A 14,757-nucleotide genomic window follows, 5' to 3' on the forward strand; every position below is an offset into this window, starting at 1 on the left:
CTGAAGGACAGAATAGGTGATTTAAGACCGTTTTTCTACAATGATTAGCAATACCAGTTGCCCGATGGGGCTCTCCCAAACAAAGGACAGTGAAACCGCATCAGGAGGAAAAGGGCAGCTCTGCGTGGCATTTAAAACGGTTCCTGTGTTTAGACGCAGAGAGCAGACCTGGGGAGAGGGAGGGGAGGGCGAGACGCATGCAGAGAGTGACAGGGAGACTCACACGGCCGTGTGTGAGATAGACAGGCAGCGGGAATGTGCCGCACGGCTCGGGGAGCTCACACGGGGTCTCTGCGCCTCCCTAGTGGGGTGGGCGGGGAGGGGGATGGGAGGGGGTTCGAGCGGGAGGGGACACATGTGCACCCATGGCTGAGTCATGTTGAGGGTTGACAGAAAACAGCAAAATTCTGTGAAGCAATTATCCTTCAATTAAAAAATAAATAAATTTTTTAAAAATCCTGTTTTTAGAGTCAGACTGCCCATGTTCATAATCCTTATTCTTTCACTTAAAAGATTATGCAACTCTGGGTAATTTTTTAAACCTCTCTGAGTTTCACTGTTTTCTAGAGATTAACTTACTTTCTCTGGGGATTATACTAGTATTTTAATAGCACCAGCTTCATAGCATTGTTTTTGAGTATCAGATTTGTTATCATATCTAAATAGAACAGGCACATTGAAAGTGCCCAGTATCTCTGGTTGTTACTATGTTGTTGTCTAGTCTTAAAAGCAGTGAGCTGTGTTAAGATACAGATTTTAAAGGAAGGCAGCCAAAGCCCTGTTTTACATCACTTTAGTTCTTATCTGCCAGGAGCCCTTTCCCACTTACCGTGACGAACCGGGGTTACTAAGATGCTGCTTCTACACAAACAGCAGTGGCCAGCAGTGTAGATCCAGCCAGCACCACTTAGGCCACTTTCATGGTCTGTCCACAGAGGCAAAAAGCCTCAGGAATATCAGTAAAAACTGAACATTCTCGTGCTATTTGTTCCCATAAAGAGAATAAAAACTGTCAGCATTTGCTTAACAAAAAACCAACCGTCATGCTTGCAGTTCGTTGTGGAAGAAATTGGCAGACACTTGAGAAATCTAATTTCTAGAATTCTAATGAATGCATAATTTTGAAAGCAAAGTTATTCAAGGTAGATAAGTTGGCACGGACCAAGGCCCACCAGGCAGAGTAGATCTTAAATAATTCTGGTAGTAGACAGTTTCCACTCAGGTGCTTTATTCCATCTAAGCTTTTCAGTAAGTTTTTTTTTTTTTTTTTTAATGGAGGAATGTAATTTATGCTCAGTTGGCAAGGGGTGGGAGTGGAGGAGAGGAATGGGGGGGGGCTCCTTGAGTTATAAAGCTGAGAAGAATCTTCCTCTCAGATGTCAGTAACAATCTGGTTTTCATGATATCTCTGACCATATCCCCACCACTGCTAACTCTCCCAGAATCTGCCTGCATTCCTGATTCCACTGTTCTAAGAGAATAAAAACTTTGTAATTCAACTTAATAATAATCCTTGTAGTCTTTTCTAAAGTTTGTTTAATATGTTGTCTCACTGCCTGGCTAAGTTGTTTTGAGTCTCGAGGGCAAGCGTCAGCATTCCCCTCTCCAGAGTTGCTGCTCTCTGGATAAACGCAGAGGTGTAAAGACACCAGAGTGCAGTCCCAGCACACCCTCAGAAATCAGAGGTCTTGTTGACAACGAAAACCCATGCTCCATTTCACTTCTGTAAGCTCTGAACCTCATCAGTCCAGTTCCAAGTATAGTGAGCTCCAGGACAGCTAATGCCAGGCAGGGCTAGAAGTCAGGGGTAAGTGACCTGAATGCTCAGAAGCAGTGGTGCTGGGCGTCTGCACTGTAATGATGAGGTGTTTGTTGCTGGCGAGCTGGAGGACACTCCTCTCAGATGTGGCCCTTGTGCCGGCAGTCCACATTTTGGTTTGTTTATAAACAAACTTGACTGGCGTGTTTCCATTCAGATTTATAATGGTGTCTTAAGAGTGATGTTCTGAGAACAAACGGTTTTGGCTTGTAACTCCTTGTGGAATCTGATACAATCTGCGGCCCCTCCCTTCTCAGGAGAATGCACATACGCTTACATATACTTGAAAAAGTTGTGCATAATTTCAAGGAATTTACACGGAGCCTTCTCTTAATGACCTGAAATCTGCATTTCTCTTCGGCAACCCACTCCAGTGTTCTTGCCTGGAGAATGCCATTGGACAGAGGAGCCTGGCAGGCTACACTCCGTGGGGTCGCAAGAGTCGGACACGACGGAGCGACTGAGCCACCACCTTCCTGAGAGGATTGCAGAAGGGCTGTCTTGTCCCATTTCACAATCTGAAAACATGTGATTCAAGATGGTGGTGATGATGATAAGCACCATTTGTTGAGCTTTCGCTGTTGGTTAGACGCCCGCGTGCCCCCATTCCCAGAGGTGAACCCCGCGTCGTCCCTGTCACGTCTGTCTTTGCCGCAGGCTTGCGCACGCAGCTGACAGGCCGCCCCTCCTTTCACCTGCTCAGGGCGGGCTGGGCCCTGACCCCAGTGCTGGCCGCCTTCTCCTAGGCTCCGTCATCTCTCCTTGTTTATTGCAGGTGACCTCCCTGCTTCCACTCCTACTGTTCTCAACAAAAAGCCAGAGTCACTGATCTGTCAGAACGGAAACCTTGTCACACACTTTTGTACTCAGAATCTTCCCAAGGCTTCTTACGTCATTCAGAGTAAAAGATGAAACCCTTAAAATGACCAGAACCTCTGTGCTGTCCAGTTCCAAAGGAAGGCCATAAGAAAAAGTAAAGAGAACTGAAAAATGATAAATAGGAAAGCTAAAATGGCAGACTGTAGATATGTACTTACTCTCTTTTCTTTCAGCCTCTTTGAGAAGCATAAAACTATGTAAGGTAATAATTATAATGTATTGTTGAGTTTGTAACACATATAGTTGTCCTATATATAACAATAATGTCTCAAACAGGAGGAAGAGAGAGCAGACCCATGTGGGAGTAATGTTTGTATATATAACTGGAATTAAGTTGGTATGAATCTCACACTGTTTGTGATAATATATGGTAAGCCATAGAGTAACCACTAAGAAAGTAACTTTTAAAAATGTTTACTTAATGAAAAAGAAGTACGGAGGGATAAAGGAGCAAAGATATACAATATATAGAAAACAAAAAAGTAAAATAGCATACATAAGAAGAACAATACAAAAAAGATGTTCATGACCCAGATAACCATGATGGTGTGATCACTCACCTAGAGGCAGACATCCTGGAGTGTGAAGTCAAGTGGGCCTTAGGAAGCATCACTATGAACAGGAAGCATCACTATGAACAAAGCTTAATGGAGGTGATGGAATTCCAGCTGAGCTATTTCACATCCTGAAAGATGATGCTGTGAAAGTGCTGCACTCAACATGCCAGCAGATTTGGGAAACTCAGCAGTGGCTGCAGGACTGGAAAGGTCAGTGTTCATTCCAGTCCCAGAGAAAGGCAATGTCAAAGAATGCTCAAACTCCCACACAATTACACTCATCTCACATGCTAGCAAAGTAATCCTCAAAATTCTCCAAGCCAGGCTCCAACAGTACATGAACCATGAACGTCCAGATGTTCAAGCTGGATTTAGAAAAGGCAGAGGAACCAGAGATCAAATTGCCAACATCCGCTGGATCACTGAAAAGGCAAGAGAGTTCCAGAAAAACATTTATTTCTGCTTCATTGGCTACGCTAACGCCTTTGACTCTGTGGATCACAACAAACTGTGGAAAATTCTGAAAGAGATGGAAATACCAGACCACCTTACCTGCCTCCTGAGAAACCTGTATGCAGGTCAAGAAGCAACAGTTAGAATTGGATATGGAATAACAGACTGGTTCCAAATTGGGAAAGGAGTACGTCAAGGCTGTATATTGTCACCCTGCTTTTTTAAATTACATGCAGAGTACATCATGCGAAATGCTGGGCTGGATGAAGTAGAAGCTGAAATCACGATTTCCAGGAGAAATATTAATAACCTCAGATATGTAGATAACACCACCCTTATGGCAGAAAGCCTCTTGATGAAAGTGAAAGAGTGAAAAAGCTGGACTTAAAACTCAGCATTCAAAAAACTAAGATCATGGCATCTGGTCCCATCATTTCATGGCAAATAGATGGGGAAACAATGGCAATGGTGAGATACTTTATTTTCTTGGGCTTCAAAATCACTGCAGATGGTGACGGCAGCCATGAAATTAAAAGAAGCTTGATCCCTGGAAGAAAAGCTATGACAAACCTAGATAGCATGTTAAAAAGCAGATACATTACTTTGCCAACAAAGGTCTATATAGTCAAAGCTATGGTTCTTCCAGTGAAAGTGAAGTCAAAGTTGTTCAGTCATGTCCGACTCTTTGTGACCCCATGGACTATACAGTCCTTAGACTTCTCCAGGCCAGAGTACTGGAGTGGGTAGCCATTCCCTTCTCCAGGGGATCTTCCCAACCCAGGGATTGAACCCAGGTCTCCCGAATTGTGGTCAGATTCTTTACCTATTGAGCCATGAGCTGAGCCACAAGGGAAGACCCTTGGACTGCAAGGAGATCAAACCAGTTAGTCCTAAAGTTAATCAATCCTGAATATTCATTGGAAGAATTGATGATGAAGCTGAAGCCCCAGTACTTTGGCCTCTTGATGCAAAGAGCCAACTCATTAGAAAAGACCCTGATGGTGGGCAAGATTGAAGGCAGGAGGAGAAGGGGACGGCAGAGGATGAGATGGTTGGATGGCATCACTGATTCGATGGACAAGAGTTTGAGCAAGCTCCGGGAGTTGGTGATGGACAGGGAAGCCTGGCATGCTGCAGTCCATGGGGTCACAAAGAGTCAGACCAACCGAGCGAGTGAACAATAACAACAGATCCAATTGTATCAGTAATAACATTAAATGTGAATGGATTAATAGATACAGTAAAAAGACAAGAGGTTGTCAGATGAGGGGAAAGACTCAACTATACACTGTCTGTAGTAGATACACAGTAGATCCAGAGGCATGTTGTTGTTCAGTGGCTCAGTCGCGTCCAACTCTTTGAGACTCCATGGACTGCAGCACGCCTGGCTTCCCTGTCCTTCACCATCTCCTGGAGTTTATTCAGACTCTTGTCCATTGAGTCGGTGATGCCATCTAACCATCTCATCCTCTGTCGTCCCCTTCTCCTCCTGCCTTCAGTCTCCCTCATAGCTCCACATATGGAGCTTCTGATTCAGAGGTATAAATAGGTTAAAAAGAGAAAAGGATGGGAAGAGATAAATCATGCAAACAGCAACCACAAGAAAGCAGGAGTGGCTATGCTAATAACAGACAAAATATACTTAACAAAAAAGTGTTAGTAAAAATAAAAAAGGGCCACTTCACAGTGGTAGAAGGTCCTGTGTTTATGAATTGAAAGCCTTTATATTATTAAGATGACAGTGCTTCCCAAATTGATCTGTAGATTTAACAAACCTCTCTCAAAATGCCAGTTTATTTTCTTATGAAAATTGACAAAGTCATTCTAAAATTTACATGGAAAAATCAAGGAGCCTTAGAATAGCTAAAACAGTTTTGAAAAGGAAGAATTAAATTGCAAGACTAACACTTTTAAAACTTGTTACAGAGCTACAATAATCAAGAAAGTGTGGCACTGGAATAAAGATAGAGATAATAGAATTGAACTGAGAGTCTAGAAATAAATCCTCACATCACTTTTTTGACAAGGATGCCAGTGAGGAAAGAATGGTCTTTTAAGCTAATGGTGCTGGGACAGCTGGATAACCATATTCAAACGTATTTCATACGTTTGCGGTAAGCCATGGAAAGATACTAAATAATGTTTTTATTCAGGAAAATGCAAATTAAAAGCATAATGACACACGACGACACACCAAACAGACCTACCATAACTCACAGCATATACAAAACATAACTCAAAATGGGTCAAAGGTGAAAAGAACTAAACCTGTAATTCTCTTAGAGGAAAACATAGGGGTAAATTTTTTGACGTTGGTTTTGCAGTGATTTCTTAAATGTGACATCAAAAGCAAAAGCAGCTAAAGGAAAAACAGGTAAATTGGGATTTCTGGGAGGGAGTGTGTAAAAATATTTTAAATTTGAATCTATAGTGGTGGTTGCACAAGTCTTCATATGTGAAAAACCATTGAATCTTACACTTCAAATTGGTGGATTTCACAGTATATGAATTATACTTCAGTCAAAATAGAAAAAACCAAAAGGGGCAAGTAAAAAACCTTTAATAGATGCTTCACAAAAGAAGATATAGAAATGTCCAGTAAGCCATGGAGAGATATAAATAAATGTTGTCATTCAGGAAAATGCAAATTAAAACCATAATGACACACCACTACCCCCCAAACAGACCTACTAGAAGTATAAAGACTGAGGGCGCCAGATGCTTATGTTACGGAGACTCCCGCTAACCACACAGCCCTGCCGTAGATGAGGGCGTCTGTCCCGCAGCGAGAGTCCAGACATCGTAGCTCCTGCTGCTGTAGTTAGCCTCACATCCCTCACAGCGCCTGTAGATGAGGGCATCTGTCCCACAAGGAGAGTCCAGATGTCATCACTCCTGCTGTTACAGCCCTTTAGCTGCCTCTCTGTCTGCCTTCCCAGTGGTGAAGCCTGGACCACCGGATAGAGTTCGTGGGTCACAAAAGTGTGCAGCCCTGTACCTACAAATAAGCATATTTTTTGAATGTCAGGTCTGGTCCTTGGGCTATTGGCCTGTTCTACAAGAAAGCTACTTAATGTTGTTTTAGGTTTGTCGTCTTAGATCTGTAGTTAATTTTTCTTAGTCTCTCCAGTAAAGGAAAGTTGAACACTTTTTGTGTGCTCTGAGCAACAGTAATCTGTAGTAGTTCTGATTCCCATTTTATAAAGAACTGGCACCGAGAGAGACTTCATTTGTTCGGGTCAGGACACAGAGGAGCCATTGTCTGTCGTGTTAGTCACTCGCTTGTGTCTGACTCTGCGACCTAGTTCAAGTCTCTTGATTATAAAGCCTAAGTTCTTTGGATTATATCAAGTTGCCTCAAAGACAGGAGTACATTGGATTCCTTTTTTTTTTTTTTACAACCCACTTGCCTTTGAGTTTCAGAGTGATGTTTTCAGACTCCACTGTAAAGGATTTGTGTTCAGTTAATAAAGCACTAAGCATGTGTTGAGTGCATACTGCATGCAAGCACTTGTTGGATTTTTAAGATGAATACACTGATCATGACTTTAAAAGGCTCAGAATTTGGCAGAGAAAGAAAGTATGCAGATATTTTCAGTGCAGCAAGATAATTGAGGTGGTATAAGTCTTAATGAGTACAGTGGGTAGCATAGGAGGAACTAATCAACTCTGCTCGAGTGGTGATTGAAGAAATAATTGAATAGGACATTCACAGATGTGTAGGAGTTTGTCATTTGGTCAGCTGACCTATGAATGCCTATTTCTGGGCCATGACAAACTGTGGAAACCGTATGTGCACAAACATCAGTATTAGATTTAAATAAGTAACTACTTAAAGGTAGAAAATATTCACTGTTAGTTTGCAGGAAAGCTGTGTTCCTTTACACCTTTTTAATAAATAGTTTTGTGTTAGGTTATAATCAAGTCCAGAAGTCCAGAAGTATCTGGTAAAATACAGAAGTCTTAGAAGGGCGGTGCTTTTTGCTGTCTTGTGCTTTGTAAAATACATTGCAAAGCAACTAGCTTTTAGAGCTCTTTCATTCTGTGGAATCTGCTGTTTGGAATTTAAAGTTAAATGGGCAAGGTAAAAATTTGTGTTTGTGAAGATTTTCCTTTGGTCTTTTGTCAAATTGAGGTAAACTTGACAAATGAGCACCCCTGGGCCGTGTGCTTTCTCAGCCATGTCTCTTCGGCGTCTGTAATCCACGCCTGCGGCTGTTCTAGGGGAGCACTGCGTCTCACACACAAGTGGTATCTCAGGGAGTAGCCGTTAGTTTCTGATCAAACTATTAGCAGTTTTTCAGTGTCTTCTTAGAGCCGATTATGAACTCTGTTGTGACTTATTATTATTCAGCTCCTTATTTATTTTTCACTGTAGCTTTTTTGTCTCTTATTTCATTATTCCTCATGGGATAAAAAGGGCAAGTTGAAAGGGAAATGGGCATTGTTTCATTTCAGGTGTTTTGATTAGCTGTGTTCTCCTGCTTTTGCTTTTGCTTTTGAGTTGCATGGTGCAATAAGAAGGTTCAGTTCAGTTCAGTTCAGTCACTCAGTCGTGTCCGACCCTCTGTGACCCCGTGAACCGCAGCATGCCAGGCCTCCCTGTCCATCACCAACTCCCGGAGCCTACCCAAACTCATGTCCATCGAGTCTGTGATGCCATCCAGCCATCTCATCCTCTGTCGTCTCCTTCTCCTCCTGCCCCCAATCCCTCCCAGCATCAGGGTCTTTTCCAATGAGTCAGCTCTACGCATGAGGTGTCCAAAGTATTGGAGCTTCAGCTTCAGCATCAGTCCTTCCAATGAACACCCAGGACTGATTTCCTTTAGGATGGACTGGTTGGATCTCCTTGCAGTCCAAGGGACTACTCCAACACCACAAGAGTCTTCTCCAACACCGCAGTTCAAAAGCATCAATTCTTAAGAAGGTTACCTGCTACTTAATACACACTTTTGGAAGGACTCTCCATAGTCAATTCTGAAAAATAGGGAATCTGCTTAAAAAAAAGTGAGTGGCCGTTACTGCAAAGCAGCTGGGGTTTCTGTTTGCCTTGTTTCACTCTGCTCGTTGTATTTCAGTTACTGTAGTGGTTGGTGATTTGGTACTCGACAGCAAGTTAGGAATTGTATGATGATGGCATAGGTTTCTGATACGCTGCATCTGGGAAAATTATTTAAATATATGCAGATTTCACATAATAGTTTTAAAAGCAATATTCTATGCTAATTCATTTGATTGCATTTTAGGGTAGTCATTAACTTATAAAACTGTATTTATATGAATTTAGTAATATTTTCTATATGAAACTATATACTAAGAATTCTGCCAAAATAATATATTAAAATTAGTGCCTTAGGGTTAATCCAAAGTGGTTAGAAGGATTTATTTCCTTTAGTTTATGAATATAAATCAAAGACAGAAAAAATATATTTCGTTTTTAGATTATATAAATGGTGGAGAGCTTTTTACTCATCTTTCTCAGAGAGAGCGTTTCACAGAGCACGAGGTGCAGATCTATGTCGGAGAGATCGTGCTTGCCCTCGAACACCTGCACAAGGTAAGACCCTTCACTTTCGGGGTTTGTCTTTTGAGAAATCTGTTCCCTGAGGTGATGATGGAATGAAGAGAGCGAGTGTGTTGACAGGTCACTGTGTTAGTGGGGATGGTGGAGGCACACTTTACAGACAGCAAGCAAATTTTCAGCTTCATCCTTCCCTCTTTAAAAGTCCTTCTTTCCTTTTGTAGTTCCCAGGATGCAGATTAAGAAAGTAGAACCTGAGCACTTTTTTTTTGGTTTTGTTCATGAAAAATCCTAATGCTTATTACACAGGATCATTAGAATTGAAAAAAAAAATTATTCTTAAAGTAACCTTTAAGATGAAACCACAAGTCATAATATGTACTTCCTTAATTGTGACTTACTCCACTGCAGACTCTGCCTGTATTTCTTCAGGGTATGTTTCCCTGTTAGCTTGAGATAATTGAAAGAAGCACTTCCTTACAGACCCAGCCATCCCACTGCCGACTCTGGCTCTCTTTTCCATTTGTTTTGCCCCAGGTCCTCTCTTGCTCCCCCCACCCCCCCTCCCTGATCCGCTCGGTGAGCTCAGTTACTAAACACTTTAAGTGGTATTCATGTATGTATGTGATGCTGTTTGAATTCTGTAAAATCAGCTTCAACTTTTAAAAACCATTATTTCAGATACTGCTAATCTTGATCTGAGATATTTTGACTAAAAACTTTTTTTTACTAAGGACACATTATTGTAGAAGCAAACAATCATTATGTGGATTAGGTTTGTGTGTTGCCTAAGAAATAGAAAATACTAGAGTATTTTTTTTTATCATAACTGTGTGAGACCACAAGGAGCATGACCTGAATCACTACATTTGGGTGATATGAGTACATCATAAAGTCACTGTTTTTCTTTGTTAAATGTTCATGTTCTAAACTAGATTACACATAAAGAGAGATGAAAGAGCTGATTATGCAGCACAAAAAAGGGTGGAGAGAAATGAGAGGAAAAGATGAAATTTTTAAGGGGCAGGGAGATTGGAATTGCAGATGGAAGCCATGGATGGGAAAGGCTATGAGGAAAGATGAGAAGATGGAGGAAGGACAGGATGAAGAAATGGGTGGATCTAGGCCAGACAGAAACATACCCAGGCAGGGAGGGGGAGACAGGGTTCGGAACAGGAGGCCTAAGGGGGGTGAAGGAAAGTGTTATGAAGGGAGGGAAGTGAAAGTGGCTCTGGGGCGCCGGGCTGCAGGGCCATAAACAAGGGGAGCCTCAGGTGGGAGCTTAAGTGCTTAACTGAAGTGTGGGAAGAGGCATCCGTGTTCCTTCTCATAGAATCCATGGTGTGGAGGTGAGCTTTATGCCTTAGTTATTTTTGTGGGATATGTATACACACACACATGTTTTATATATATATATAAAAGACATGCATCAGATTGGGCCTAGGAATAGGCTGAAAAGCTTTGTTTTATGCTTAGAGGAATCCCATGTAATTTTTATAACATAAAAATGATGGTGGAAATAACCATAAATCTAAGTATAAACACAAAATGCAAAGCTCCAACAGATAAGCTAGTAAATTCAGTTTTTAATTTGTATGAAAACTGTTAACTCTGTTTATTAAAGGGAAAATTGATGAACTTTCATTATTATTAAAACAGGGTAATCAGAACAGAGAGGTGGAGAATATGATGATACCAGATATAAATGTAATTGATATGGAAAGTATACACAGATTAGATCTTCATTCAGTTTCTCTTAATCTTACCTTGTAAAAAGAGAAATACAAAGAAATATAGCACAAAGCCAGAAATGTTAATCTTGCTATGTCTACTAACACTGAATTTCTCAGGAGAGACAAAAACGGGGCGTTTACTTGGAACTCATGTGGTAAAGCAGGTGGTAAATGACTTATTCCTAAAGTCTTTTCCAAAGATTGTTTGAAAAAAAAGTCATACTGGTTGTTAGGTGCTTGTAGGCTTCCAGTCAGACATCTCTTCAGCAGATAGTGCATTCACAATAAATAGTCATGTTTTACAATATGGGGGGAAAAGGGTTCTTGAAAGAAAATGCCTAGTGTTTTTCCTTGTATAATCTTTTATTTTAATTTTAGGAAAGTGTCAAGAATCTTCTTTTTCATATACTTAGTGTTGATGAAAGCACACAGTCTTAAGTTTGCTCATGCTCAGTATAAAAAGTTTAAAAACATTTAATCCAGGTTGACATATCATGAAACGTGGAATTCATATTTGTCAGGTCCTGCTTGTATAACTTGAGTAGATTTATTTATGTCATATAGCTAACACGTTTCACTATAAAACTTACATACAAAACAAAATGGAGGGATAGTTAGAAAAGTACAGTGTAATTATAGGCGCTCTATGGGAAAAAAAGAAAGGCCAGTGCAGGAACTGGTTAGCCAGGAAGGCCTTCTGAAGCTGTTAAGAAATGATGGATGTGAGTTGGCTAAGAAAGCCCCTGAAGATCCTCTGGAAGGAGGATGAAATCCATCACAAAGAGTAACCCAGGAAGGAGCAGCCGTCAGAGTAGACCCCAGAGAAGCCAGTCTGACGGAAATGTTGCCTCATTACGGGGAACATGGTTCCAGAGGCCCGAGGAGCCCAGCAGATAAGCCCTGAGGTTGAGGACTCAGATCTGGTCTGCCTGTGACAAGAGTCGTCACAGCACCCTGAGCAGGGGAATGCCGGTTTTGGTTTTGTTTTCAAGATTCATGATAAAGACTTTCCTAATTTATTTTTTGAAAATTGTTATTTTAAAATGCATCTCTGTTTGTTTTTACAGTTGGGGATTATATACCGTGACATTAAGCTTGAGAATATTCTGCTTGATTCTAACGGCCACGTGATGCTGACAGATTTTGGTCTGAGTAAGGAGTTTGTGGCTGACGAAGTGAGTATTATATTTTAATTTGAAGTTAGTAAAGCAGAATGTAAACAGTGATGAAAATTAGCTATAGAAGGAGCATTTAATGGGATAGTACTAAACAAATTACGGACTTTTGTACAAGTTTGCCCAGAGGAACATTTTGACATTGTCAGGCGAGTGTATGCTCCTCGGTTCTGTCTCGTCACACCAAGGATTTGGAGTGACGGGCATTAAAGCCCCCTCAGTGGGTCACAGCTCTCAGGTCTTGGACAGACGGTGTTACAGCTCTCAGGTCTCCAACGGACGGTGTTATAGCTTTTAGACAAATCAGTGTTACAGCTCAATTTTATTTAGAAGATAGCAGGCCAATCCATCTTCGAGGCGTGAGGGCGCGTCGATCCAAAGACGCGAAGAGAAGAGCGCCCCGAGGGGGAGAGGGAGGGCGAGCACGCTTGGCTCCTCCTTTTGTGTGTTTTCCTCCCCCTGGGCCTGCCCTGTGCAAATTGGGCTCAGCCAGGAGCGCTGTTCCACCTGAAGTCCTCACTCCTTCCTCTGTTCTGTTTTCACAGGCTTTTCCCTTCCGTGTCTTTTAGCCGCCGCCATTTTGGACTCCTTTTCCCTATTCTGACTACCTAACAGTATGAACGACTGTAAGGTTTTTACTTTGGAATTACCATGGACGCACCCTGTTAGAATCACAGTAACCCTGTCATGGATGTATCAGAATTATAAAACCAAATTACACATTTAACTTTCTCCATATGACTGAAATTTTTAAATAACCCTTTGGGCCTTTTAGGAGAATCATAGCTTAGATAACAGCCAATGAATAATTACAAAACGAGGACTTTGCTGGTGGTCCAGTTGTTAAGACTCCCTGCTTCCAATGCAGGGGATGCAGTTTGATCCCTGTTTTGGGGACTGAGACCCACATGCCCGCAGTGTGGCCAGAACAAAAGAATTACAAAACAAAGCACATAGTTTTTATTGCACCTACAGAGTAGGGCGTGTCATTCTGGCCCTTTAAGCTCATTTGACAAAAACAGCAAGAATCTACTTACTAGACCTAACTTTTTAATAAACTTGCTGGGGTTTTTTGCTCATACAAATTAAAATGTAATAACTGATGTACAGATTTTAGTATTGATTAAAACTTGTTTAACCTAAACAGATTTATTTAATAACATGTAAAATTATACATTTTTAGTTGTAATTAAATACTATTTATGCAGCAGCTATAAATTAAAAGTATGTTTTATACTACTGGTTTTTCAAGAGAACTAAGTAAATTTGAATGCCAGTTCTTTTCTGTCCAAGAAATTTTGTTATAATATACACCACTATAGTAAAATTTTTGTAGTGAAGGACTTTGTTGTTGTGAGACACATTCTTGGATTCTAGATTAGGTGTATCCATTTCTGATCGTTTACTTTTTAGAATATTTCCAAAACAGTCTTAGGTGAATTAGATAAGTACTAAAAGTATGAAAACAAAGGATCCTAGTTGTTTTTTTAAATCATATCTATCTCGTTCAGTCACTTTTTTCTTGATCTCTACTATGCTAGATATTGGATAATACAGTGACAGATTAAGGGAAATGGTCTCCACCTTCATGAGCCTGAGGACATAACAATATGTTAGTTATCTTTTATAGGAAAATCATAGTTATAAAGCAGATGAACTTTTGAGGAATTTACTTCACAGTTTGGTTTTTCAAACTTTTCTTCTTTGTTTAAAATTTTAGTAGCATCTTAAAAAATGTGACGGATGAAATATGTTCATGGTTGTTTCCTCACTAAACCCTACTACAAGTAAAAATAAAGGAGTGAATAGGCATGCATGCAGAAGGGAGAGAGGATCTCTGCAACTGGAGAACCTGATGATCAGCGGTGCTTTCAGAGAAAGGTCCGACTCAAAAGGGGGAAATCTTGGAAAAAAAAAAAAACAAACCAAGAACTTGAATTAAGTTCTGTTAGGAGGCCAGAAGGGGGAGTTTTCAACAAAGACCAAGAGGAAGGAGGAGATGCTTCTGTTTTCTTAGCAAGCACTCAGCCAGTGAGAGACTCGTGACCCAGCCAATGAAAAGCTGTGGACACTGCTTTTCAAAGCCCTCAAAACTGCCTTTTCCCCCAATGAACACGGTCTGTTCTACACTCTCCCTGAGGATTTTCTTGTGGCTCAGGATAGGTATGGATCCCAAATTGCAATTCTTTGTTGATTTCCAATAAACCCTGCTTTGTAGAAGAAGGAAAAAAGGTGGGAGGAGGCGGGAGGAAAACAGCAACCAGCTTCTGGGAAGTGGACGGCAGAAACACTAGTCGTCGTCAGTTTAGCACCCCTGAGGCAGCTGAGTCCTAAGCCATCGACAAGCAGAAGCCCCAGAGCAGGCTAATCTGTACCTCTCACCCCAGAAAGGCTCAGGGATTAGTGCTCATCACAGGCATGCAGGACACAAGAGGATCTATTGAAATTCTGTGTAAGAAACAGATACTTCCCCTCCAAGGTCCCGTGTCTGCACTATTACACAAGGAAGCCTTGCCCTCCTGACCCCAGTGGAGAACTGCGAAGGCTAAACAGGCAGGCTGTGGACGCGGGGACAAGGGCCTCGGGGGAGGGCGAGGACACCGTCGACGCCAGGAGGCGG

The 14,757-nt window shown here is 41.4% G+C and overlaps 1 protein-coding gene across 3 annotated transcripts in view; it reads left to right on the forward strand.

Annotated features, from left to right (window-relative positions):
• The window catches only part of RPS6KA5 (ribosomal protein S6 kinase A5), a 185,463-nt gene that overhangs the window by 96,888 nt on the left and 73,818 nt on the right, over positions 1-14,757 (forward strand). For all 3 annotated transcript variants that reach the window (XM_061156418.1, XM_061156420.1, XM_061156419.1), the window contains 2 exons: positions 9,150-9,265; positions 12,030-12,137. In XM_061156418.1, the coding sequence (XP_061012401.1) occupies positions 9,150-9,265; positions 12,030-12,137 (224 nt within the window). The remainder of the gene's footprint in view (positions 1-9,149; positions 9,266-12,029; positions 12,138-14,757) is intronic.

The sequence above is a fragment of the Dama dama genome, chromosome 12 (assembly GCF_033118175.1).
Source record: "Dama dama isolate Ldn47 chromosome 12, ASM3311817v1, whole genome shotgun sequence".
Lineage (NCBI taxonomy): Eukaryota > Metazoa > Chordata > Mammalia > Artiodactyla > Cervidae > Dama > Dama dama.